The sequence below is a fragment of the Opisthocomus hoazin genome, chromosome 1 (genome assembly GCF_030867145.1).
Source record: "Opisthocomus hoazin isolate bOpiHoa1 chromosome 1, bOpiHoa1.hap1, whole genome shotgun sequence".
NCBI lineage: Eukaryota > Metazoa > Chordata > Aves > Opisthocomiformes > Opisthocomidae > Opisthocomus > Opisthocomus hoazin.
Genome location: NC_134414.1, coordinates 99,396,121 through 99,424,058, shown reverse-complemented (window position 1 = coordinate 99,424,058; position 27,938 = coordinate 99,396,121). Strand labels below are relative to the sequence as shown.

Sequence of the window (27,938 nt, the reverse complement as noted above, 5' to 3'; positions counted from 1 at the left end):
TTCTTCTATGCATGTAAAAAAATTTTAATATGCAACTAACACATCAAATCTCTCTGTCACACTTATAAAAAGCTATTTACATGAATTGGATCATACACTTTTTCTGATAGTGTAGAAAGTGTCAAAAATAAGCTGAAACAAATGGGTCAGTATACAAGCAACACAACAGGAGCTTTGCCATTAATCTCCTATGCTGGAAGCCCAGCAGAGGGAGCTTGTGAATGAGTTATAATACTCCAAAATGCTGTAAAAAGATATACATGCCTGTGTTCAATAGGACAGCTGACTCAAGCAGAAAGATGCTGGAACCAACGTGGTAATTTAATGATACCTTACTGCACTGCGTGATGTTTAAGTTCACTCCTTAAGCCTGATCTTTTTCTACCAAAGTCGGGTTCTGGGACTGTCCAGGGACCTTTCTGTGCAATGTCATGGCCAGTTTTTTCTCCTTTCAGATGATGCTAACACCTGATTCCACAGATGAGTAGCAGGTGCAGAGGTACAAGGTCTGCCTCCCCTCAGTGTTATTCCGGTTTGACTGATGTACCTCTCCAGCAGCGCAGTGGGAAACCCAGCTCCAGGTGCACACCTGTCTGCTTTCCTTATGAGCAGTGTCAAGCACACCCTTCTTTTAAAAAAAGAAAAAAAATATTTTTTTAAAATCTCTGGAAAACTTTGTTCAAAGAATCAGATTAGTTCCTGAAGTACTACAGATACGGTTGCTAACGCGGTATGTTTCACGCTGTAGCAGCACCATGAATAGTACTTTCTAGAGAGCATACTTCCCCAAATTTCTCATATTAACACAACTATATGCCAGTGTGTGTGTACACTCAGCAGAACTACCAATATGATTGTGTCAGTTCATTGGAAAAGCATACTTGACTGCAATCTTGAGTAAAACAGACTTCCATATAGATTCCACTGGTATTGCTTGTTTTTAACATGTAAATTTGGGGGATTTTGAGGCTCGCTCTTTGCCTCAGCATCATGGAAACAGCAATGTCAGTCCTATCCTGTTTCCATGGGTCACACTAATCATTAGTCCAATCAGAAACTGAAGGCATTTATTCCTGATGAATCAGATTACTGGTAAAGAAGACAATACAGCACTTCTGTTATTGCTAACAGAGTACAAAATTTCCACAGGTCTCACTTGCCAGGACTGTGTAGCACTAAACCCATCAAATTCTGCTGTTAAATCTGTCCTTCAGAAGGGGAAAATTTCATACATGGCTGCAAACGAAGCGTTACAGAAAAGGATGGAGCACAACTGTTGCTGCAGCCAGGAGGCTGGCTGAGAGCAGCTGGTGCTGCTACACAGTTGGTCACACGCAACGAGCCCCTCTGTTCATGGTGTCGCAACTTAAACACTGGAGAGCTTCAAGGAAAAAACAACCATCGGCCTTACTTCAAGCTCCCCCCGTCCTGGGTCAAGAGAATAGACAGGGAAAACACGAGTTTCTCCTGTTACACTCTGTTTCTCTTTCCTACCTATCTCCCCCCAATTAATGACAGGCCCCAACCTCTCTCACACAGCTGCACCAAGGTCTGGCTGGACACAGCTATCTAGTTCTAATACAGTGGCTTTCCTAGGTCTTGGGAAGGAAATAAGAGGTCCCCGTCACCCTCTTTGCTTGAAGAAAGTCAGGAAGCACAACACCTCGCGCTCTGCTGCTGGAGAGCTGAAGCAGGTAGGATGCCAAGGAATAGATCTATGAGCAGAGCAGTTCAGATCACCAACATGGCTGAGCAGGTGTCGGTCTGCCTGTTGAGGGCCTAGATGCTGTTCGGCTGAATGCGGCTGGTCAACGGCAAAGACAGCAGGGAACTGCTCAGGAGCACAAGCCCCATCACAGAAGAAGTGAAGTACCCTGGGACGCACTCCTGTGTTACGACTTTCAAATGGCAGCCATCTGCATCTCTTCTCCCTAGTAGAGGGTTAGAGTTACCACAGAGCATGGAGAGCCAACAATTTAATTTCAAGCATCTCTCTCTAGAGTTGACCCAAATTCAAGAGCATGAATTGAAAGGCATGTTTAAAAACAGTAAAAATACAAGAACCCAGTGCTGCTTGGGGAGGCTTGTTACAGAATTCTACCCTAATTTAAAAAAAAAAAAAAAAAAAAAAAATTTTTTTTTTTCCTTTGTTATTACTCACCAGCCTCATAATGCACTGCTGAGCCATTCTGGGGGTGCAGACCCCTGGAACTGGCCAAAAAAGATGTATCAGTGATCACTTTTCTGCGATCTTTGTTTGGAGCTGCTGTGTGTCAACCACTCCCCCACCAGACATCAGAGCAGTTTATGACAACTGCGAGTCAGAGATTAGCGCTGCACGGATACTGCTTTCCTTCCATCTATGCTCTCCATGCAGGCAGGAGGAAGATTATTCATATAAAAACCTCTTCATCAGTGGTAAATCCTTTGTCTAGTCTCAGTCAGAAAGTACATCAGTACATGAGTCCTGTAGTCAGCTTATTCCAAAACTACAGCGCAGAGCTGTCATATCCTGATAGGAGAGCTCTCCTTCTGCACTCCAGATACGTGTCCCTGACAATTCTATGTTATGATGACAAAACACCTTCCAAGCTGGGCACCTCGCACTCTGGTTTGAGTAACAGGCAGCCCAGCGTGTTGTAGCTGTGCTGCCCCAGGATCCCATCCCATTTTTACACTAGTAAGCCAAGAACATCTGTTCTGCCATGTATTTTGGATCAGCTTACTTCCCCTTAACAGCGGGTCTGCTGGTTCACTGGAAGCGAATCCATGCTTTCATCTGTTCCACAGACATTTCTTGTTGTAGCAAAGCTACCACGGTGCTTGAACCGGTTGACGCATACGATCTATGCAGAGGCATAAGAAGTACCAGCCATTTGTCCAGATCCAGAGCAACAGGAACAAGATTCATGAAACAGCCTTTGCAAAAGGTAAAAACTTCGTAACATGGATGAGAGAGCCTCCCCAAACATTACAGTAACCATGGCAGTGCCTTCAGTTTGAACTCAGAAATGATGTAAGTCCAGCTTAATTGGGCACCACCATTTGCTACCAGGAACTTAGGCAGAAAGCTCCTTGGAAAAATGAATTTGCTGGTGTTTGTACACATCTGCAGGTCGATGTGAGATGGGCAGAACTTGATCTCAACTCAGTCAGCAAAGGCTACTATTTTTCACAGGGAAGCTGACCTAGTCTTAGAGTTCTACAAATGAAACTGGCAACTGTATCTATAACCCAATGAAAGTTGATAAGATGTCACTCCAATCTTCAAAAAGGGCAAGAAGAAGGACCCAGGGAACTACAGGCCGGTCAGCCTCACCTCCATCCCAGGAAAGGTGAAGGAGCAGCTTATCCTGGAGGTCATCAACAAGCAAGTGGAGGAAAAGAAGGTTATCAGGAGTAGTCAGCATGGATTCACCAAGGGGAAATCATGCCTGACCAACGTGATAGCTTTCTACGATGACATGACTGGCTGGGTAGATGAGGGGAGAGCCATAGATGTTGTCTACCTAGACTTCAGCAAGGCTTTTGACACTGTCTCCCATAACATCCTCCTAGGGAAGCTCAAGAACCGTGGGCTGGATGAGTGGTCAGTGAGGTGGATTGAGAACTGGCTGAATGGCAGAACTCAGAGGGTTGTCATCAGCGGCGCTGAGTCTAGTTGGAGGCTGGTAACTAGTGGTGTCCCCCAGGGGTCAGTACTCGGCCCAGCCTTGTTTAACTTCTTCATCAACGACCTGGATGAAGAGTTAGAATGTACCCTCAGCAAGTTTGCTGATGACACAAAACTGGGAGGAGTGGTAGACAGACCAGAAGGCTGTGCTGCCATTCAGCGTGACCTGGACAGGCTGGAAAGCTGGGCAGAGAGGAACCTGATGAGGTTCAACAAGGGCAAGTGCAGGGTCCTGCACCTGGGGAGGAACAACCCCATGCACCAGTACAGGCTTGGGGCAGACCTGCTGGAGAGCAGCTCTGCGGAGAGGGACCTGGGAGTGCTGGTGGACGACAGGTTGACCATGAGCCAGCAGTGTGCCCTGGCTGCCAAGAAAGCCAATGGGATCCTGGGGTGCATTAAGAGGAGTATGGCCAGTAGTTTGAGGGAGGTTCTCATTCCCCTCTACACTGCCCTAGTGATGCCTCATCTGGAGTACTCTGTCCAGTTCTGGGCTCCCCACTTAAAGAAAGATGAGGAGCTGCTGGAGAGAGTCCAGCGGAGGGCTACGATGATGATGAGAGGACTGGAACATCTCTCCTACGAGGAGAGGCTGAGGGAGCTGGGCTTGTTCAGCCTGAAGAAGAGAAGGCTGCAAGGGGACCTAATAAATGCTTATAAATATCTCAAGGGTGGGTGTCAGGAGGATGGGGCCAAACTCTTTTCAGTGGTGCCCAGTGACAGGACAAGGGGCAATGGGCACAAACTGAGGCACAGGAAGTTCCGTCTGAACATGAGGAAGAACTTCTTCCCTCTGAGCGTGACGGAGCACTAGAACAGGCTGCCCAGGGAGGCTGTGGAGTCTCCTTCTCTGGAGATATTCAAGACCTGCCTGGACAAGGTTCCGTGCAGCCTGCTGTAGGTGATCCTGCTTCGGCAGGAGTGTTGGACTAGATGACCCACAGAGGTCCCTTCCAATCCCTACCATTCTGTGATTCTGTCTCCAGAAAGAACTGGACACTTCCATTCCTTCATTCCTTTACTTCATCTGGCAAGGAGAGCACTCAGCATCTGACAGGGCACTGCTCTAATGAAATGTAATGTGTTTACTTCCGAGGAGAATATGCACAGATTAATGTTCATTCTAGGACCTCTAAAGATTTTGAAGCATACTGCTGCCAAGTTCATGAAGACGTAGTTAATTCTGAAGATGCCATTAAATACAGAAGTGAAGTCAGGCACTGGAAAGCACTGTTTCAAGGGGTCAGAGGAAACGAGGACATCTCTGGTTCATCTCCAAAATTTAAGCTCTGAGAAACTTAGGCTATTTTTCTATGGGAAAATGATACAATTCTTTCAAACAGATGTTTGGTTAAGAAAGACAAAGGGACAGGAGCATTGTGTGTCACTTCATGCACCCGGCATAAAAAAACTGACTGCTACAGTGATCTCTCCCGGTGGGGGCTCTGTGCTTGGTGGCTGGCTAGCTCTCGTGTTCCTCATCTGGGCTGGGAAGGGCCAGCTGGGCGCTACTTTGCAAAAGGTGCCACAAAACAGAGATGAGGTGGCGTAACTGGCCCTGGGAGAGAGGACAAGGGGATAAAGCCAGAGGGAGAGAGAAATAAAAGACCAAAAGAGCTCCTGGGCCCCGTAGGCTACGTTAACTAACTGTGTCTGAAGAGAATGGTCTACATCCAAATTCAGTGTGGTACAGGCCTGGAGAAAACAGTCCGCAGTTTGCATATAACATATTTGGATGATTAAACGTTCTTCTACTGCACCCTTCGCTGAGGCATCTCACTCACCAAATTACTGCACAGAGCCTGTATGGTTGCACAACGCCGTATCGATTTCCAGCTTATCGTAAGTACCATTTTCATGCTGCAATTGTATATAACATTAAAGCTTCACTTGTTTCAACAGTAATTATGTTGTTCACTTGAGATCACCAAAAAAGATGAATTAAACTAAAAGATTACACTGAAAGCAGCTACGTAATACAATAAATAAAACAGCATAAGATGAGGACAAAGAAAGATTGATTGCTAGTTCCTTGACAATACCTCTAAGGATGTTCATCGTTCAATTCATCTTAAGTAATACCGTCATCTTAATCAGTCAGAGTGATGGAAAAGAGCCTTTTTGGTCTCATGAAGTATTTTGTTTTCTCTGTTTGTCAAAGTCATTTCACCTATTAGATCATTCATACTGTTTTTCATATCAAGATCCTCATTGACCTGAATGGGTCTTGACTGGGGGGGTGTTACTCCTGGCAAGCATTCTGTAAGAAATGCTGGAAGTTTTACCACTTGGCATAATATGTAACATAGATCTAAAACTGGAGTAATTTCATGACCCCCAGGAATGGAATCCAATAATTCACTTAGTAACCAGGTCAATAAACTAGAGTTTCTATGCCATGTAATTATTCTTGTAAATTCTTGTTATTCCTTGTCTTGGCAATAACACCATGGGGCTGGCTCACAGTCTGTCGAGACTGGTAATAATTTTGTCTGAGGTAGTAGCCTTTAAAGATGGAGACTACAGGAATATGGCTTACTTGACAGTAAAATGCTGACCTTGCTTGTGGAGACTGAGCAGAGAAAGCCAACAGATACAGCTGAGCAAACCTCTAAATCCTCAAGGATTGATCCTACTCTCATTCTAGTGAGTTTGGTGGGAAGTGACTAGCAGATGTGTTCTCGTTCACTGCTCTACACCAATGTGGAGTACACAACTTATACACAACAAAAATATGTGGGTTTTTTCATCGCTTTTTCTTCAATTCAAGTCTGTGTACACTCCATGCCTCTATTGAATAAAGTTGCATTTATAAGCAATAGCTCTCCCTGGTACTCCTGGAAGCTTTTTGCTTCATGTCAACAAATATTCTCACGGAGAATGTTTCCTGTGCCCAAGCTGGGCAATATACCGTCTTCCATATGTAAATGAAAGAGGATTAAAAATTTCAGTTGAGGTATGAGTCACCACTCCCCTGAAGCTAGAATTCCAAATAATGTTTTATATTTTGTGTTGAGGCAGAACTTTACACTCTTACTGTAAAGCTTCTTTACTACTGCAAATACATTGTTTGAGGAACTAAAAACCTAGCAATAAAATGAAAGACTGCAGTTTATATACCCAGAATCAAAATGTACTGGACAGAACCATCTGATCTAGCTCGATACTCAGTTTAACAGGAGTTCATTTGCCTTTCAAGCTGTTATGTTAGGTCATGGTTCACAGATGCAGCTGTGATTGTAAGACACAGGTCAAACTGCCACTGTTCTCCAGGGGGAAATTTCTTCCATCAGGACTACAGGATTGGGCCCGGAGTACACATGTCAAAAACATTTTACCACTCTTCAACTTTTGAAATACTACAATGTAAGCACATCCATTTACTTATACATATGAAGCAGGTTGCTGGGTATCATATCATATTTGCTCCTCCTTTTTTTGGCTTCCTCAGTGTTTTGTTTAGCATTGTTCACATGCCTGCAACTCACAAAATATGCTGGGTATGTCTGAAACACAAGAAGACAGAGACTTCATTCTATACATTATCAAGCAGCCTTACGTTTTTTTCCTCTTTATGTTAAAGATACTGAATTCCTCGTCTTTCATCATCATCCAGTCCTCTTATCTTCCCCATGCAACACCTCCCAGTCTACCTCCAATGCCTTTAGGCTTATTTTCCAAGTGTTCAGACCTCCCTCCTCCCTCTATACGTCCTTCTACGCCTCAGAGGTGACCATACTTCATTCACAGGCTTAGTGAACTAAACAAGAAAACAGATATGCCTGCTCAGAGCCTCATGTCAGAAATGTCAGAACCCCCCCCCAAAAAAAGCTTGGGGAGGAGAGCTGCTGAGAGCAGAGACCGAGGTAGAGCATCCATTTTGTGCTCTTCTACCCAAACCCCAACTATTTTGCTCCCAACTCCAAACCAATCATACCGAGTGCTTACAAATTCTGCTACAGAAAGTGCCATTTGGAAAACTGTCCACAAAAGACTTTGTAGCTTGTTACTGTGCTAAACTTGCAGACATGAACTACAGAAGCACAGAAAAGCAAAATACTATTCTTTTCTTCATCTGTTTTGAATTAAGGTTCAAGAAAGAGAACACTGTCGCTGCCAGTGTGAGAGGCTCCCAACCGCAATGCTTTCAATGTTGTGGGTTTTTTCCCCCATTTAAGAACAATAAAAGCTTGGTTTTACTTACTAAGATGCTATGTGGGGATGCTTGGAATGCCCTGATAGTGGCTGTATAATACATGCACAGTTGTAACAGTTCCATACCTTAGAGGACTCCTTGACCTTACAATCTGACACTCATGGAGGAGAAGGACCTAACTACATGTGACAACTTGCATAGTGCTGTGAACTGCTCAGTGAAAAACTCTGCTTGGTGTATTGCAGAACTGTAGAAAGCAAACAAAAAAGTGTTAGGATGCATGAGAGTATCACTGAAATGGTTACTAAAAAGCTACTTTAGCAGTCATTGCTTTTTCTTCTCTTCTCATATTTCTCCAGGTCTGCTGTCCCATTATCAAAATAAAATAATATAGAAAAAAATCAAGCAGAAACAGATATTTTAGAGACAAGTAAGAGATTCTCCTATGAAGTGAAGCTAAAAAGACTGAAACATTTATTTTCTGGACAGGACGTAATTAATGTGATAAAGACCACAAAAAGTTATTTTATCCTGTATTATAAGAACAAAATGTTAGCTTATGAATAGCAACAAATTTAAAGACAAAATATCTCTCTGCTCCCCCAAGACTCAAGTAAGCTAGGGAATTTATTTCTGCAAAATTTACCTGAGTCCAGTTGCAGTATGGAATTTTAACAAACCAACTGAACCTCTCCATAATTAGGGTCAGAATTTTTTAAAAAGATTTTTGGGTTAACTTCCAGAAGAGCCCCACCACTCCAACTGAATTAAATTACAATTCTTCAGAGCCTATGTTGTTTAAATAAATATTTTATCACCTTTTAACTCATCAAATATTACAATGTAAGAACACTTATTCCTGACAGATGTTGCAAGGCCAAGTCATACGATTAGCTCCCAGAACTCAGACAGACAGTTCTGGAAGAAAGGTAAACCCTTGTGCTTCAGAGCATAAAGCCAGTCCTTAAAAAATGCAGGTTAGGCACGTTACAGACACCACATTTCAAAATTACCTTCCACAGACATTTGTGCAGCTACTCTGAGTCATCTAGTACTGGTACAAGATATTAAACCAGATGGAGCACTGGAAACAAATCCTGAAGATGAAAGATTTGTTTGTATATTACTGTGCTCCCCACTGCAAGCAAGTCGAAGCATTCAACTGTTTGGACAACGTCCATGTTGTGCTGTATGGAACACAGCTTGAAAACTGTTACGCAAAGCAGTTCTGCAGTCAGTGTGTCTCCGCCGTGCGCGGACAGTTTCTTTCCATGCTTACACTTTAGGTGACAAAGAAACACAGTGACTTCGGAGCCTGGAGTTTGGGACACTTCCCTCCAGGCCCTGCTCTGAAGAACATTTGAGTAATTTATATAAGTAATTTCAATCAGAGCTGTGATAAGAGAGACTTGCTCTAGCCACTAGCACACTCGGCTTAGAGGCTTCAGCTTAAAGTCTTGCGCTGTGTCAGAAAAAGAGGGGATGTGAATTTGAATTACCAGGTTAGTGATGAAATCTCAAGGTTATTGCACATAAAAAGGAAGAGACTATGACCCGCACTTGGACTGTAATTTTCTCAGAGCCCAATTTGGTCTTAAAATCTGTAAGGGTGACGGGAGGTGAACAAATTCTGCCCTTGCTAATGGCAAAAGACACGATGCTTCGTTTGCCTTACTCCACAGCAGGCCAGACCCTGCCTGAGGCTCTGTGAGGAGAGCACCTCCAGCAAACTGGGAGGGATGGCAATAGGGAGAGAGGAGCTGGGTGGGATGCCCTGCCCAGCTGCAGCTGGACAACCTCCTTTGGAGGAGGCAGAGATGAGTTACAGCAGGTGGGACGCAGTACAAACTGCTACTACTGTGGGAAGGCAGCTGGAAGGAGTTGCATAAACACCATGGAGAAAAGAAAGCGCTATAAACCTGTACCAGAACTCCATGGATGGCGAGTGATGTTGTCGTTGGCTTATGACTATTGGCGTGGCTTTTGTGCCCCACAATGCAGCACTCTCAGGATTTGCACATTTATCAAAAGATTCCCAGACTTCAAGGGCATAAACTAGGTGCCTTAGACATGTAGACATATCCAGCCTTAGTCATCAGCAGGGGAAAGTTTTGACTACAAAACTTTCGGGTCTTGGCATCTAGAGTGGGTTTTAGGCAATGGGAAGGCCTTGAAGAATCACAGAATGGTTTGGCTTGGAAGAGACCCTGAAGACCATCTAGTTCCAAGCCCCCTGCCATGGGCAGGGACACCTTCCACTAGACCAGGCTGCTCAAAGCCCCGTCTAAGCTGGCCTTGAACACTGCCAGGGAGGGGCAGCCACAGCTTCTCTGGGCAACCTGTGCCAATGCCTCACCACCCTCATAGCAAAGTATTTCTTTTTTTATATCTAATCTATATCTACCCTCTTGCAGTTTAAAACCATTACCCCTCGTCCTATCGCAACAGGCCCTGCTAAAAAGTCTGTCCCCATCCTTCTTACAACTCCCTTTTAGGTACTGAAAGGCTGCAATCCAGCCTCCCCAAGGCCTTCTCTTCTTCAGGCTGAACAGCCCCAACTCTCACAGCCTTTAGAGCACAGAGAATGAATCCACAGTACTTCTGTTGGGTGGTACAGCTGCGTGGGCGGTCCAAAATTTCATTGACCTTCTGGATGCCATGTTGTGTTAACCTCTATCAGGACTGGTTATGACTTTTCATTTGTATTAGCTCTTCACCCACACACAGAATAAATGCAAAGAAATGTAACGTTAATTTACATCAAAGTTAGCATATAACTCTGACGTGCCATCGTGCTACATCCAGATGTACAAGCAGTGATGCAGCACTCACGCAGACAATGCGCTAACACTCATGTGAACCGAGTACACGAGTAACTCAGGCCCTGTCATGTTCAGCTTACTTGAATCTCAGTTTCTTCCTAGCATAGAGGGTAAGTATTGTAGATGATTCTCCCCAGACACATGTGCTTGTACTGCTAAAAATAAACCTTGTTTTAGCTCATTTTTTAATCTCTTGAGCTGTTTTCATATTTTCCCTCTGCTTGTGTATGGTATTTGGCACCTGTCTCTGTTTAAAAGCCAAAGCATTTCTTTTCCAGTGAGCTGCCTTTTCTGGATCATTAACGAAGATAATAAATAAGGCTGGTTCGTGCTCCAGTCCTTTATTAGTAGTTACGATTAGCTTTGCTTGTGGTCTTTCAGCCAATTCCAAATCCACAATGTCCTCCTCCAAGCCAGCACGAATTAAGTTTTCAAGGAAGATTATCTTTGACACTGCATCAAAAGCCCTATTCAAATGTAAACAGGGTATTGGCTACTGCTCTTTCATCAGCCACTAATTTTATAATTCTGTTATTTACAGCAAGTGATCTTGTTTGTCTCAAAAGACTTCTTCATTCTTCCAAGTCATGCTGCTTTATATGCTTAGTTCTATTATGCAGATATTTATGAGGCACGTGACATCTACAAGTATGTCTAAATATTTGCTGCTGAGGAACAACGTGGCTACCTGCGAAATTAGTTAAATGAGGTAAATGACACAACAGCATCATTCACAGGCTAACAGAAGCATAAATTAGTCACTTGAAAGTAGCACCAGCATTGCTTTCAAGCAAAGGTAATTCTAGAGAACTCCATGCTGGCATCATGCCACTTTCACTTAGCACGATGATCTGCAATTTGTGCCATGCCAACAAGCCACTGAATAGAAATATCAGCATCAGCTACAAGAAGAACGCTGACAATGTAATGCAGGAAAACCAGATGAAGGTGATCGAGTCCTCTGAGTCATCTGAATTTTACCCTACTCTTAAGACTGTGGTAGCGGTCTGATGTAGTAAAAATCCTAATGAGCTGCATGTGGCTCCCAGATCCTCCCAGGCACATTGACAAAGACAGTTCTGAAGCAAAAGGCAGCAACAAGAGTTTCCAGTGGCACACAGCGCCATTAACATCGCCCGGAAATATGCCCACAACTCCAACTACAATTCTAGTCATACTTCAGATACAGACAGTCACTTATAATTCAATACTGACACATTTCAAGGGCAGAGGAAGAGTCATGGGATCAATCTGAGGAAGTGTGGGATACTGTGCTCTTTAAAATGTAGCTTACTTGGAATGTAATGAGATTGCCATATGTACTTTTTCACCCAGTTAAAAAATTACTATTTGATACTATAATAAAATTAGGAAAGTGTTATAAATCTTCCCTTTGTGCAACTTATTCTCTCTTGGGACAGTGTATAAACCAAGCATGCTTTGGGAAAAAGGACTGCTGTGCCAGAAGGTGCAGTTCAGATTAATCCACAAGAGCTCAAACTTCATATGGAAAGGAGGAAGAGGAGTAAGAGTCATGAGACAAATCAAACTACCACCAGTAATAAACAAACATTCGCTGCACTTAGCCATTACCTTGCATTTGAAGATCTCAAAGTGCTGTATAATCAACTAATGGGAATTACTATTACCCTATGCTACAGATTACATCGTGTTGTCGCTGCCCTGGGAGCGCTCAACACCATGCTTCTCTTGGCTGGATTTGTCATTTTACACGACTGCTCTCTGCAGCCCTACAGGAAGAACTGTGCAAAGTGAGACAGCAGGGCCTAGCGAGCTATTTCTGGACCTACAGATGACAAAATGTGTTTTTCAAGTCAAGCCTGTTAAGTCAAACTACATGTATTTGAAATTCTGTGCCAGATGCCTTTGCTATCTATTCTGTGTGCTTAATACTCTGATGCCCTCAGAGTAAAGCAGCTTCACTTGAAAGGCCCAGAAGGACACAGAAGTCCTCTGATGTATGCCTTGCAAAATTTGAAAAAGATCCTATTAAAAAAACAAAAAACAAACCCAACAGAAAAGAACATCCCCCACAGCCCCTATGCTTGAGGGGCGTCCTGGCTACCTGCAGATACCAGGAAGAATGTTTCATCACGTATAAGTCAGCTTTCAGAAAAAGGTTTCACCTTCTTCCCCTGATGTATCCTTGTCTCCGCACAAAAATGGGACAGGGAATTCCCCTCCTCCATCGGCACACTGCAGTCCGAGGTGTTTGATTAATATGGGGGCTTAGGAAATAATCTTCCTATAGCTCAGGGGGACAGGTATTTTTAGGGTATTTCTCGTCTTCCTTTAACTGTGGGCATGGTCCACCTCCAGACATTTTCACTAACAGGTGTTCAGTGCTGCAGGGTCAGGGTACCGAGAAGTCCTGGGGCTGCAGCATGCTCTAAGACCGCTTTGCTTGTGTTAAAAAAAAATCTTTACACTAAAGCTCTTCAGATCCAGAACTTTCCCAATTATCTGCAAGAGCCGGGAACAACTTTGTCAGCCTTGACACTTACCTTTTGGGGAAGATTTTGCCCTTCCTTGATAGAGCAAAGATTGACAAGGATGGACACAAGCAGTGTTCAAGGCTCTGCGGCAGAGCGTGGCGCTGAATGACTCCTTTCGGCCCGTCTGGACTTCAGGCTCTTCCCTGCTTGCAGCTGCAGGGGAAAAAACTGCAATCCTTTGCCCATCCAAGGTACCAGGGGAAGTCAGAGGAGGTAGAATAGCATTATCAGCCTGCTTTTGGGGAAAGAGGCAAATGGAGCAGGAATGACTGCAATTTATGGGACTCACTTTTAATTTTTCTGGCTCTCCATGGGTGCTTTCCATGTATTAATTCAGACATTGTTCAGCCTGGAGAAGTCTCAGGGGAGACTTTATCAACGTGTATAAACACCTCAGGGGAGAGAGTAGAGAAGACGGAGCCAGGCCCTTCTCAGCAGTGCCCAATGACACAAAATTCTGCTTAAATATAAAGCTTATTTACTGCAAAGGTGGCCAAACACAGGAACAGGTTGCCCAGGGGGGCTGCAGAGTGGAGATATTCAAAACCAAGTGGGAATGGCCCTGAGCAACCTGCTCTTGTGGACCCTGCTCTGAGCAGGCGGCTGGACCAGAAGATCTCCAGAGGTGCCTTCCAGCCTTGGCCATGCTTTAACTCTACGACTGAGCCAAATCCAAATGCCAGTGAGTGTGTCAATATACTGTTCAGAGAGATGGTGTGGATTTTATTCCTCTAGGGATCTTTAGATTTGACTCTGAATTTGACTCAGCTTACCTGGGTGGGTTTTTTAAAATTTACCTCACAATCTTTGTTTTACCAAAATAAGCTCTCAGTCCCACACTGCTTAGAGAACAAAATGAAAACAGGACAAATGCATCCATACTGTAACTCTGTCAACATTTTATCTTCTGGGTACGTAGCAGTTATATAAGCATTATTCCGAGGTACTTTTGTTGGCATAATAAAAAAACCGTATGTACGAAAATAGCAGCCTGGCATCAGAAAGCTCATGATTGATTCAGCTCTGCAAGAGCAAGAACAAACAAATCAATATTTATTTAAAGAGCCTGAAGAAGTTTATTTTGCTGTTCTACTACTAAATATTTCCCCGAGTTCGTATTTGACCAACTTATGCCTGATCAAATTTAAACAGCTACATGTGGAATGTGTATCTTGGGGTCCATTTCTATTATAGCTGTAATTCTGACTAAATACTGGCTTAGCCTTAGAAAACTAAAACAACGAAGTATAACATTAGCCATTTCACAGATGGCAAGTAGAAATATCTAGGGATCAGGAGAAAGCTTTACAAAGAGATGAAGAACCTTAGTGAAAATGGCACGCTCGACATCTTATGAACATCTATGGCAAGGCTGATGCTTCCAACCCTTGCCTGTAGTGTTGCTTTAATGCAAGACAATCTTTGCTTTTGTTAGGACAGTTCCGGTAAGCCAAAACCCCACATCTGGTGATGTTGGATGAAGCTGTAAGAAACCTTTCTAAAAATAAAAGGATAGATTTCCATTGACTCACGCCGCTGGTGAATCCAAGAATATACAAAATGGCCCTCACTGAAGATGACAGAATGAGGGAGAGAGACAACATCGAGCTTTATCTCTACATCAGCAACAAAAGTAAATCACAAAAACAGACTAAGCTTAACCTCCAGACACTTCTTCACATTTCATGTATTCCTTGATTTCTAACGTGAACAAAATAATCGACTTCATACGGTCCTCTCAAATATCTTGTTTCCAACTATACTTTCACAAAGGAACCCTATCACTTTACAGACATCCCTTGAATATATAATGGCACAGCTGGTGTTAGAACGTAGAATAACATATTCCCAGTTTTACTCAGCAAGCACAGGAAAGGAGATTCTCTAGCTGGCATTAATGAAACAAAGTTCCTTCAGTTAAAGCATGTTCTCATTTTGTGTATCACGGCACAGCTTCTGCAGTTCAATGATTCCCTTTCTTTACTTGACCGCTACCTATTCCACTTCTTCAGAGGCTTTTCCTAATGAATACCTGTCCATGCAGCAGCGGCCCATTAAAAGACGGCTGGATAACAGCAGATCATGAGCTGGATGTGAGTCAGTGTCACGCTGGTGTGAGATACAAACACCTTACCAAGCTGTATTAATAGAAACAAGACCTGGAAGCAACACAAAGTTCTCTCTCCACTCAATTAGAAAGGCCTGTGCCAGAACCACGTGTCCAGCTTCCGGCACTCTTCAGGAAAGGCTGGAGGGAGTCTGGCAGAGGGCAATGGGAGCAACTGGAGGTGTAGAAAACACGAGACACATGGGAAGACTGGAAGGATTAGGATTGCTTGTTTAAAAAAGATTAAGGGTAGAGATTATAATAGTGTTGAAATATATGAATCGCTTCTGTAAAGAGGAACACAATTTCTCACTGTTTCTCAGTGGACAGGACAAGGAATAACAGGCTTAAGTTACAGCAAGACTCAGATTAGTCATTAGGCGAGACTTTCTAATAGGGAAGCTAACAAAACAGTGTCTCAGGCAGCCAAGTCAGAGTGCAGATCCTCCCTCACTGTGGGTTATGAAGAGCAGGTTAGAGAGCGGCTGCCAGGTATGACGCAGGCACAGGTACACCTGCCCGGGGGCTAGATGGCAGCCTGAACTACCCCTCAAGGTCCCTACCAGCTCTCTGATTCTGGTGGGGATATCATTTGGTTGTCAGGACCGATCAGACAAACTGTGGAACGCTGCCAGTATGGAATATGCGATACCCACCATTTTCCAGTTCTGCACTGACCCACCGGCAGAAAGCTGCTTTGTCCTGGGCTGCTCCTGCTAGGTAGCTGCTAGCTGCTAGGAGCAGCTTCCATTTCCTTGACTTTGAAATCTAAATTTGATCAGCACATCCCCAACTTGCAATCCTCAATTATGTTAACGTTGTACCAATGAGGGAATGGAAATATTCTGTGAAGAAAAAGATTAGTCACACAAAGTAACTAAATGCTTTTGACAGCTAGAAGGTGTATTTATCTGCCACATTTTTTTGTCCCCTGGCTCATTCAGTGCGATCTGACATCCATTCCATCTCACTCATGAGCCACTGTTCTTCAACAAGAGACATTAAGCCATTAAAATGAGGAATTCAGGAATATTGATCTGCTGCAAAAATAGATTTATGGTTCTGCTCTCAGACATCAAAATATACCGAGCTGAGAAACACCAAATGACTCAGCAACAGCTTGGACTGCTATTAAGATACTTTTTTATCATGCTTTCCTAAAATGAAATAGCTATATCAATTATTTTGCCTTGCTACTCCTAGAAAAATTAATCAGCTCACTAACTATCACTTGAAAATAATCCCACAACATAGAGAAATAATTGTTTTTGTACTTTCATCCAGCTCTATTGTAACGGAGTGGACAGAAGGTTACGCAACATCACTTGGTGCTTAATCTCTTGCTTGTCAATGGTCAAAAAACTGCATGGCAGACACAAAGAGGCATTTTGACAGACTGTCTTACCAAAAACAGTGACCTGATTGCATATATTGAATTCTGATTTTTTAAAAAGTACGTGGAATAGAGAAGTTGGTTGATAAGCGAGACTGAAAACAGCAGCTTACTAGATGAGTAAACTGCTCCGCAGTTCTTATACAGCCTGTCCATAGGGTGGTAGGTTGATTTTAAGACTGTCCAGCTGAATTAACAGAGAGACGTAGGGTCTATTGATTTAATGGAGGAGAGGGGAAAGAAGGTGATGGTTTCTGTATTTGGGCCCTGCTAGTTGTGGTGCATAGCTGTGCTATGATTTACGTACAAGTCTAATGTTCTAACAATGTATCTTAAATTACTATAGAGAAACTTTAGGCTTAATTCTATCCCTCCATTTCAGTGCTGTAAAGTGCTGAGGATGTTGCATCTTCATTGGTAATTGTTGTTAGCCTCATGCTTTTTTCTTCCTTTCCCTCCCAGGAGCATCTCAGTCTTTCCCATTTCTGCTTCTTTAGCCTGGTACCAAAGTAAGGTTTACTAACAGCATTACTGTTTAGGTTACATGCTAATTTATAGTATCATATGCACGTAATAGGAAAATGTCAGTGTCAGAAGTAAAGCAATGTTCATGAAAATGCCCATATTTGCTTCCAGGCATCAAGTAGATATCTGTTATTCCTTAGAGAAAGAAAACATGGAATGTAAGACAATGTTGTGCTCTGAATTCGCAACCACTGAATGTGGTGACAGCTATTTTTGTAAGTGTATGAGCCTATGCAAAGAGAATATGGTGACAGAAGAGTGACAAACAAAAAAAACCAAGCAGACAAAAATAGTAATTTTCCTCAACAAAACACAGTTTACTCCTCTGCCTGCTCCCTAACCCATCTTTGCCCTGTCTCTACTCTTCTGTTGAACTTTTGTATTCTTCTAAATCGAGTACACTAGCCATCAGATCCACACCAGTTTGCCAGAGAACCTGCTTTTAGTTTTAAATCTCCCATGCTCCTGCGTCTGTGTTTTTTCCTGCCTTTTTCTCCTTCATCTTTGAATTCTGCTACCCCTCTAACGTTTTCCATTTTTTGTATTTTTGCTGGCAACTTATTCTTCTGCTCTTTTACAATTTATTTGGCTCCTTCTTTCTCCTCTCTGTTCAGCCACTGTCAAACATGCTTCTTCCCCATGCCTGCCTATTCCTCTGCCTTCACACACTCCAGCACATACGCATGTTCTACACATGCACTCATTCCTTCTGCTATGTCATCCAGCGTTAGCTGTGAGTTAACACAGTTAACTGTGGCTTGTGGTCCTCTGTAAGAACCATGCCAGAAAATTGCTACTAGCCTTTCTCATGGAAGAAAACATAAACGTGAGATATAGCTATCTGTAAAAACACAGTATTGTAATACAGTTCTTTGACATAGGTATAAAACAGAACAGACAAAAATCTGAAACGCTATGGCAATAGATTTAAGACATTTCCACTTGGTGCCACCAAACCAACCACAGGTAACTACTGCTGTGAAGAACAGCAGCTTCCACCCAAGCCGTGCTCCCCTCTGCTGGAGAAATTCCCTTCTTCCCTGCTTCAAACGCTCTGACAGCTCCGCATGCTTCCAGAGATTCAGTCACCAGCTACACTCCACAGGGCCAACGAACTGCTCAGCACCTTTCCCACGAAAACGCACTCGTTCCGATTCCTGCGTTTCGTTCTGCGGATCTCACTCTCAGGCCAGAGGCCACATGCTCTGCTCTGCAGGGGACAGAGACACCGCGTTCAACGCCTCTGCTTCCAGCGGGCTAAGCAGCGGTGCCGACGAGCTCCAAAGGGTGACCTGCAAGTTCTCCACAGCGATGATGATGATGATGACTGAACTGACATGGTTAAGAGTTAACTTCCAGGATGTGAAATTTAAAAGAGTTAGAAGGAGGATGCGAAAGTAGAGATCTATTTTGGATACAAGAGAAGCCTCTGGATTAATATATTTCTTTTTTTTTTTTGTTAAAAATTGCTAAAATAACATCAGTACTACTGGTTGGGCTGGTTTTTCAGCAAAAAGATGCTGCTGCATAGGCAAACATTCTTCCAACAGCACAAAGCAGTACAGAGATATGCTACTGCTTTTGTACAAAACTGTTTAGAAGACGATGGCAGATGAATACCACTCTTCAGCTATAAGCGGCTGAAATCCATATTTCTGCAACAGAATATATAATGTACGTAGCTAAACTTGTGCCAATCAAACCTCCAATCCTGGCAGGATCCACGCCAAATCCTCCATACGACAGTGCTTTTTTACTGGCTGTTAAACAATACACTTGAAATTCAACATTTTCAACCCCAAATCTTCTGCTTTAACTCTATAATGGGATATGCAGTGTCCACTGTGCTGAACTGAATCCAGGCGGCTGTTATAGAGATGTCCCCATCTCAGAATTTGAAGGCTGTTCAAAATAAAAAAGATTCATATTGCCTTGCTGAAGAGAAACAGAGAAATTCTGAACTACAGACACAAACTATTTCAGAATGCTTTCTAGAAAAATTCAGATGCAAATTTTGTGTCACTTTGTTTCGCTGCTTACTTTAGAAAACTCCTATTTTCAACTCCTATTTAAATTCATCAATTTAAGCAAAGTAATGCAAAGTCTAGCGTCTGTGTGTGGTTTGGGAAACCATGGCTAGGAGAATGTACATTTAAAAGAGGCAGGCTAAGATCAAAAGCTTTTTATCTTTACCGGTATCTCATTTAAATCCTCTGTGGCAGAAAACAACATCCTGGCTGTGTAGTGGCTTGTGTAAAATGAAACGAAGAAATCACTACAGCTCCAGCTAGCACCACAATATCTGACATTTCAAACACTACAACATTTCAGACAAACTGGCAAATTCTTCCACAAAGAGCAAGGACTTCAATGCGCATAGAGAAGGAATGAAATCTCACCTCAAAGGACAACCCTTCCCTTTCAGGCACACAGATGAGATTAAAAGCCCAAGATGAGATCTCTGGGCTTCAGCACGTGGAGGTGCATCTCTTCGTTGGGTATTTTGCAGATCTCCCTTTCAGTCCATCGAATGCCTTTCATAAACATTATGTTCAGCATTAACACACTTACATTCCACTTTTAAGAGCAAAATGAACATGTTCTATGCAGGATTCAGGAAGCTACTTCCTCTCACATTTTCTGAATTTTTTTCTAAGAGATTGAAAAAAAGAAACCAACCCACAAAAAATGCAGACCAAAGTAACCTACAATAGTCTTTAAACACTAGTTGGAGGGAAGACTCTAAGGAACAAGTAGTATCATCTAGAGCTGTCTGAGGAGTTCAAGGAAAATACTTTTCATTCACTTATATCTTCTCTCCCAGAATAACATGAAATACACTGGCTGGACCTCTCAGGTCCCATGCACTGCACATCAGCCTGTTCCACTGCCTTTTAAAGCCAGTCCTGCCTCACACCTCCCTTGCCGTGCCACCCAGACCCCAGGCATAGCACAGTGGTGATATTTCTGTTTTCCATGTACCAGGTATGCAATCTTGTGAGGTCCAAGAGAAAAGAGGCACTGGTGACGGACAGCGGCCAGGGTAAATATGGTTTTTAGCAGGGCCCTACTCTCAACGGAGCCCTGCTAGAAAGACCATCACCCTTTCTGGGCATCCCATAACAGAGTAACATCAGAGTTGTGCCCTCCCTGTGACGGGACAACCTCGGAAACACACAGCAAATCATGACATGGCATCTGTTGGAAAAGGAAATCGCAATGCCCCTCTGCCGCAGGGATAGAAAGCTTAACCGCACAGCGGCACGACAGAGCCTAAGGTCTCTGCAGGCTCTCAGGACTCACTCCAGTGGCTCAGCACCCCAGTGAACTGGTTTGGCCATGTTGCTGGCACAGTGTGCTGGTTTAGCTTGTCACCACCACAACCGCAGGCAAGGGTCTCTTACGGCATCCCCCGTGTCTTTCAAAACGGCAGTCTCTAACGAAACCACAGCATCAGGCAGTCATGCAAAATGCTGCCCTCCCTCCTACGTGGTACACTGCTACCCAGCGCTGCCTTTTCTGTGGCAACCCAGAGCTACTGGGACTCTGTCAAGCACATCAGCTCAGCCAGTTATTAAAAGAAAACCTGAGCTGTGGTAAAAAGCTGTAACATCTTAGCAGATGGCGATGCGAGAAGTCATTTGAACTTCTGTACCTTTTCCTCTGTCATCTGACAGTTACATTGCCACAAGGAAGTGCGACCACCGAGACACACCATGCTCCGTGAACCACGAAATGGGACAGAAACATCACTGACAAAATATGAGGAGAGAATAAAATGCCATCCGAATAGGGGGATGGGACCACTGTTTTAATGGTGTCTTACTACTGTTTGCACAAGCAAACAGAGACTGAGTAAAGAGAATTCAAAGCAGGGCTGACAGATTTCCCCAAGAACACACAATGAACCAACACGACAAGCATCAGAAGAGGACGTACCTGAAAAAGACAGAACAGAAACAAGACTTCCCCTGAACAGTGAAAACACAGCAGTTAAGAACAGCTAAAGTACACGCACCTTATTTATATGTACCTTATACAAATGACACATTGTTTCTGCCAAAACAATATTTTCCCATCTCTGCCTGGGAAGCACTGACTGTAATGTAATATAAATTAAAGAAAGGATGAAAACATCTTTCCTGATGCACAGTGCATCATGCCAGTCAGATCCTGTTAAGCCTTGACTGTTGGAAGTAATCCTTACTCATGCAAAAACTCCCAATTAATTCATCCAGGAAAAATGCTGTATTAGCCTAAAACTCTGACAACCAGCTGAATGCAAATGTCTTCTTCACATGGGATCAATGTTATTCAATAGACTGGATCCTTCAGGACAGTCCATTAACTTTCTGCAGAACATGCAAAGCTTTAAAACACTGAGACCTTTTACCAAGAAAGTGAGGCATCACAGTGCAGCAGCTGAGCTAAATTGTTGTTTACTGAAATACAGCAGCCTCCTCCTTTCCCTGCCCGGAAAAACAAAAACCAAACCCACAACATAAATTGTAAAATTTTCTCAAAAAGCCTTTCTTCAAGGGCAAGCAATTTCTTGTATATAGGTCACCATTTGACTTCTTCAGAGGAAAAAAACAACCATATGGAAAGCAGCGGCAGTATTTCAATGTAAGGAATGGATTTCACTTTGTGCTGGAAATGTTTGTACAGTGTCCTCAAAAAAAAGAATGTGGGAAACAAGAAAACATGCTGCAATGAGCCATGTGAGACTGTGCACAATCAAATTACAGGAGGTAGCATTTTCCAGTGGTTCGAATCACAAGACGTTGCTTCTATTCTGGGAAGTACCTGGCTTACCGTTTGACCTTGGGTAATAAATGACATGCACTCTCTCTGGGCATCCCTTTCCTCATTTGTAAAAAGATGCAGGGTCTGGTCTGGCAATGTACTAATTAAAATAATTCTGTATTAGGATGGGAACATTTATCAAAGGATTCAAATTTTGCTCAAGCATGAGTACACACAGACTACATCATCATTTTCCTCATTAAGGAGCAAAATATTTTATTTTTTTAAAATTGAAAATTAAACTTGGTTTTATTGATACTTGACAGTTTAGATTACCTTGAATTATCTCTTGCACTATACATTTAAAATTACAATGTGGTGACAGAATAAATAATACTGTGAAAAAGATGTTAGCTTACTGATTAAAACGTTAGCAAGGAGACACAAAGTATGTTTTACTGGTGAAATAAACCTCTCAATGATTGTACTTAACCCACCTGCTAAGTGGATTCCACACTAACTACACACCTGTGCTCATCTGTGGGGATGTTAACTCTTTACAGCTGCGTGAAGTATTATTTTTCAGCAAGCAAGCAAAGAGGAGAGCTTTCCGCTTATTTGGACTGCCTGTCAGAAGTGATTGCACCTACCCTCCAAACTGTTCATTGATTGCACTCAAGGGTGTAAGACAAAGGGATGAGGGAATTCAATGAAGCAGTAGAGTCCAGGGTGCTACCTCATTCAGCTGGTACCTCATGACACCATCATAAGCACTGACATGGGTGCTGGACACACTCCCCCAGTGCAAACTGAACTAACAGGGACAGCTTATTCCTCTGTGAGGAACCATCTACCCAGGCTGGCACTGCCGCACGCTGTATGTAGGATTGTGACACATCTACAAAACATCCCTCACATAGACACCGCTGTCAGACTAAAAAGTTTGGTTATGTTATGGTTATGAATAACATAATCATTTTTATGGTTATGGTTCTTTAGACAGAATCCTGTACAAAGGCACAGCACATATGGCGTACTACTTCAAATGCTCAGTGGTGTAAGAATTTTTGTTTAAGACAATCAAGACATTCAACTGACTTCATGTTCTTTTGCCTTCTCCAGATACCCTGGAGCCTCCTGACTCCTTCATTAAATGAATTTCCTTGGACTCTGACTGCAGTGACTGGTATTGGATGGGGCAGAGCCACTTGTTTTTACATCATTTATTTACTTCTGACAGTCACTTCCTCTCCCAGGAGGAAAGCAAGCCAGAAGCAAACGAACTTGCAAATTGGTGATTAACAGAGGAAACACAGATTGGACCTGACAAGAGGACAGGAACAAAAATGTAACAAATGCCCGCTCAGATGCCGCACTGACCACTTGGTAACAACCACCACAGCGAACAGTTGCATTGGTTCCTGTGCCGCAGTCTGTGGAAGCTCCTTATTTTCAGCGCTGACAACGACAACATCCTCGGGTAAAGTCCCGACCTGTGACACCAACAGCGCGCTGACCCCCCGCCACGTCTCCTGCTCCCAGGACTCAGCCAGCTCTCGCTCCCCTTCGCGAAGAGCACCGCAACGCACGGCCGGGCTCCCGGCAGGCTCCCAGCTCCTGCACGCCGGGCTCGGCGCGACCGAGGGCCTCCCACAACCCGGCTCCCCCCTCGCCAATTGCCGCGCAGCACCACCCGCGTCGTGAGGCCGCTCGCTCCGCTCTCCCCAGCGCTGCTCCTTCTCTCACCCCATCTCTCTTTTCTTCCTTTTTTTTTTTTTTTTTCCCCCGTGAAGAGCCCGAGGCCCCGCGGCCGGCTCCCAGGGGACGCCCCGACGGCGGTCCCGGCCCCGGCCCCGGCCCCGGTCCCGGTCCCGCTGGGGGTGACCCGCCGCCCCCCCTGCCCCCCCTTACCTCCATGCCCAGCCGCTGCTTCAGCACCAGGGCGGCGCACAGGTAGCCGGCGCGGCCGACGAAGAGCTCGTCGGATCCGCACTCGAGGAAGGAGAGCGGGGCGCAGACCTCGCTCAGCTCCCGGAACTTGCCCAGGGGCCGGGCGAAGTCGGGCAGCCCCAGGGCGCGGTAGACCAGGGCCGCCACCGCGTAGACCCCGGCGCCGCCCAGCAGGAACGCGGCGCGGGTATCGGCGTCGGCCTCCCCGCCGCCCTCCTGGTAGCGCAGGCAGGCGTCCACGACGCGGCGGGCGGCCCGCAGGTAGGCCTCCCGCGACGGGGCGAACAGCGGGCACTGAGCGACGTGGTACAGCATGTAGGCCACGCCGGCCGCGCCGCCGTACAGCCCGCCCTGGCAGCCGCGGGGGCCGCCCAGGGGCGGCAGCTCCCGCAGGATCCGCTCGATGGTGGCCGTCACCAGGGGCACCGCCGCCTCCCTGTCCGGCGCCGCCGCCGCGCTGCCCGGGTAGTCATCGAAGCGGTTGGCGAAGCAGCGCCGGCTCTCCATGCCCGCCGTCTCTGCCGGGCGGGAGGCGGCGGGCGGAGGAGCGGGGAGGCGGGAGGGAGCGGGAGGGAGAGGCGGGAAAAGCGGCGCCGCCGGCAGCTGAGGCGGCGGCGGGACCGGGCGGTCGCGCCGGCGGGGCGCCGGGGACGGGTCTGCCTCAGGGCGGCCGCCGCCTCCCCCGCCCCGGGGCGGAGCGGCCGCCGCTGCCCCCCTCAGCGCCGCCGCCGTCGCTCAGCGAGCGCGGCCCGGGAGGTGCCGAAGGGGCGGCTGTGGCTGACCGGCGTTGCCAGGGGGCTGAGCCGAGCCGCGGGGCGGGCCGGCCCCGTTCTGGGGCCCGGGCCCGCGGGAGGGGTCCAGCGGCGGGAGGAGGGGGCCGCTGCGTTACGCCCGGCCGCGGAGCGGGCCCTCGGGGGAGCTGCGGGGTGTAGCCGCGTCCGAGGGAGGGCAGCCGGCAAGTCCCCGGCAGACACCGGGCCGTCGTTGGCCGCTTTCCTTCATGCAGGAGCCAAGCAGAGCTTACGAGGAACAGAAAATCTAGGCCACGGAAGAGATTCCTCGTTAAAAGGTTTAAAAAGAGCAGGAAAATCTCGAATCAGATACCGAGAGCAGCTCTTACGTGACACAAATGCGCAGCTGTCACATCTTCCACGACGATGTGAACTTGCGCAGCGCGAGGGAATTTACTGTCAGGGATCCATGAGTTAGGGTCACCTGGTGGTCTCCGGCCCTTTCTGTGGAGACGTGGGCTCCGTAACCGAGGGCCGCCTCCTCGGAGGGCAGAAGGAGCAGCTTGCTGGAGGCTCCAGCCCGTTGCCAGCAGCTGGCACACCAGTAGCAAGAGCCAAAGCGCTGTCCTTTGGGCGTTGAAAGGTCTTTCTAGAGTGGTGGCTTCTCTCCGCTTCGTGCTGGCTGCTTGTTTCGGCCCTCTCCCCGCCTCCCCCTCGAAGTACCTTCAGCTTCATGCAGCTCCTCGCTAGAACTTCCGCACCCTCTTTTCGTTTCAACTCACCTATCCTTTTTCTTTCCTTCCTTGTTTTGGGTTTATAATCTGCTCAGAGACATTTGCTTCCATCCTCCAATTTTGCTTTCTACACTTCCCTTCAGTGCGTTGTCACCATGTTTATGTACATTCCAGGTACCACCCACTAGTCAGTGTATATTTGTACGGTGTTCCTTAAAGCCCCATTTTTTGGTTTATTCACCACTGTACCATATGTAGTTTCCACTGCACAGATCTCAGTGATCTAGAGCATTGACAATGTGGAAATGCCCTACCAATGGACAGGACATCTCATTCATACATCATTTTCCATCATAAACTGGCTTCTGTTGGCCTGTTGATAGGGTTCAGGGCATAGCTAAGGATTTTCCAGCGTAATTTCAGTTGGTTGTAGAGAAATGTATTCCTTAAGTGCTTTTGTAGGTGAAAATTTGGGAGGTTTATTTTTCATTCTTACACCATTTATTCCACGTTTCGGGGATCCTTGCTTCATCTTTTCAATCTTTTTTTTTTCAGATTAAAAGGGATGGTATTTTCCTGCAGTCTTTTGGGGTGGGAGGTGTCTCAGACAATGTTTTCCTGTTGATGTGATGGAATCCTCTCACTGGAGGTGCTCATCTGCCTGCACCGAAAGTGACTGAGCAAGTAACCTTGGCGCAGGCACCTCCTTTTGCAAGGGGAAATGGATCTCTGCCAGTTTCAGCAGCAAAAGGTTTAAGTAAAATTCAGACTTTGTAAGAAGATCAGTTGGGTTAGCATGACTTTTCTATATGAGGGTCAAAAAAGACTGCTACAATATTTTTTCAAAAAGGAGTCAGTAATGACATGCCAAAAATGAACACCTTCCATGCTCTGGAGAGTCTTCTGACAGAGTAAAGAGTGCTTAGCCGCCGCAGGGTTAGCAGATGTCACACAGCAATCAAACAAGAAATGAGGATGACAGTTTCTGCTGTACTACTTCTGTAGAAGAGTATTAAACCACCAAAGCCAAAAGGAGAACTAACCTAAAATTACACGTATGCACCTTATAGCTGTAAAAAACCTGTATCTTAAACTGCTCATGTTTTCATGTACAAAGGTTTCCCGCTTTTAGACCGGATGCGTTCTGTATGTTCTTCACTCAGCCGAGCACAGGTGCAGTCCTGATACAAAATGGAGGAGAAGTAGGGGTGATTCTCTGATGTGTCTCTCATCAGACCATCCTTTGAGGTTTGCCCTCCTCTTGGGTCCCACAGTAAGTGTGGGCCTCCAGTGTATGGCTTCAACTTGAGGAAAATGTGAATTCCCTCCTCTCGCCTCTCTGTGCCCTCCCTGGTTTGTGCTCCCTGGGCTTGCCACGCCTCCTCTTTGGCTCTGTAAATCTGATGCAGCAAGCCAAGGAGTGGGAAACAAGTTACGGATTATACAAGGAAAGGAGATGATACTGGCGTGGTGGGTGGAGGTAACGGTGGAGGAGGGAGCTGAAGCCTCAAAGCTGTTTCTTCTGTTCTAGTAAATCCATCATTATAGAACAGATATTCTGGAGATATGCTGATCACATATTGATGAAATGTAAAAACATGGAATAATTCAGCTTGGGAGAGACTTTAGGAAGTCATCTAGTCCAACCCATGCTTAAAGTATTGCTAACTGCTTATTGGTGTACTTGTTTGTGTATGCTTGTTCTCTTCTACTTGTTTATTTACATATTCCTTCAGGGAATCCATGCCATCTGATATTTCCAACAGAGCACAGTAGTCTGTCCTCAGTGGTGATATTGGGACCGGAGGCATCTCCTAACAAATCTCTTAGGAGTTAGTCTGTCATTCGTCTTGTACACTTTTTACTGATGTAACAATTTAGTGTGCCTGCAGGATTTTTGGATACCCATATGGTTGCCAGTTTCGTTCCTGCCCTGTATTCCCCATCTCTCCTGACCCGAAGGTGAAACACTGGGCTCCCATGCACAGGTTGAGCTTCGGTAACAGAAGTCTGTTTAGTGATGTGAACCCATTAGCAGGGTTGTGCTAGAGGGTCTTCAAGCTGGTTTGAGCACGTGGGCTGTTAAATTCAGAATTAGTTCCCACCCTAGCTATTAGAATCAGCCATCAGTACCTGTTACTGCCCAGTGCTGCTGTTCCCTCCCCAGAGAGCTTTGCCACTGCCAGTCAGCTTTGCAGCTAGCTCCTCTCCCTGCCCGTTTGGGCTCTGCCCTGGGAATCCACGCTCCTAAACGAGTGGCTCTGGGGTCTACAGGGTCACCTCTCTCCCTGCTCTATAATCAGTTCATGTTTGGTAGGCAGCTGCCCTTCAGGCATTTGGCTGAAGGGACTGAATTAGGCAGAGTTTTGTGTCTACATTAGAAAAAAAGGTTTGTATTCCCCGTATGCCCTTCTTCTACCTTCCCTGCCACGGGTTCTTGAAGAGGAAATTATCACTGTGCACTGCAGAGACCATGCTAGTAGCCAAAATACGGAGGAGTCTGACCAGAAGTCACTCAGCGGACACAGCCCCAAGGATCTCGTAGCATCATCGTTTGGTAGCACCTTTGCCCCAGCAGTCTCTGG

General features: G+C 45.3%; 1 protein-coding gene across 1 annotated transcript in view; it reads right to left on the bottom strand.

Annotated features, from left to right (window-relative positions):
- The window catches only part of LANCL3 (LanC like family member 3), a 37,321-nt gene extending 12,785 nt beyond the window's left edge, over positions 1-24,536 (bottom strand). The window contains exon 1 of the mRNA XM_075430448.1: positions 23,850-24,536. Coding sequence (XP_075286563.1) covers positions 23,850-24,395 — 546 coding nt within the window. The 5' untranslated portion in view covers positions 24,396-24,536. The remainder of the gene's footprint in view (positions 1-23,849) is intronic.
- Between the last annotated feature and the right edge of the window lie 3,402 nt (positions 24,537-27,938).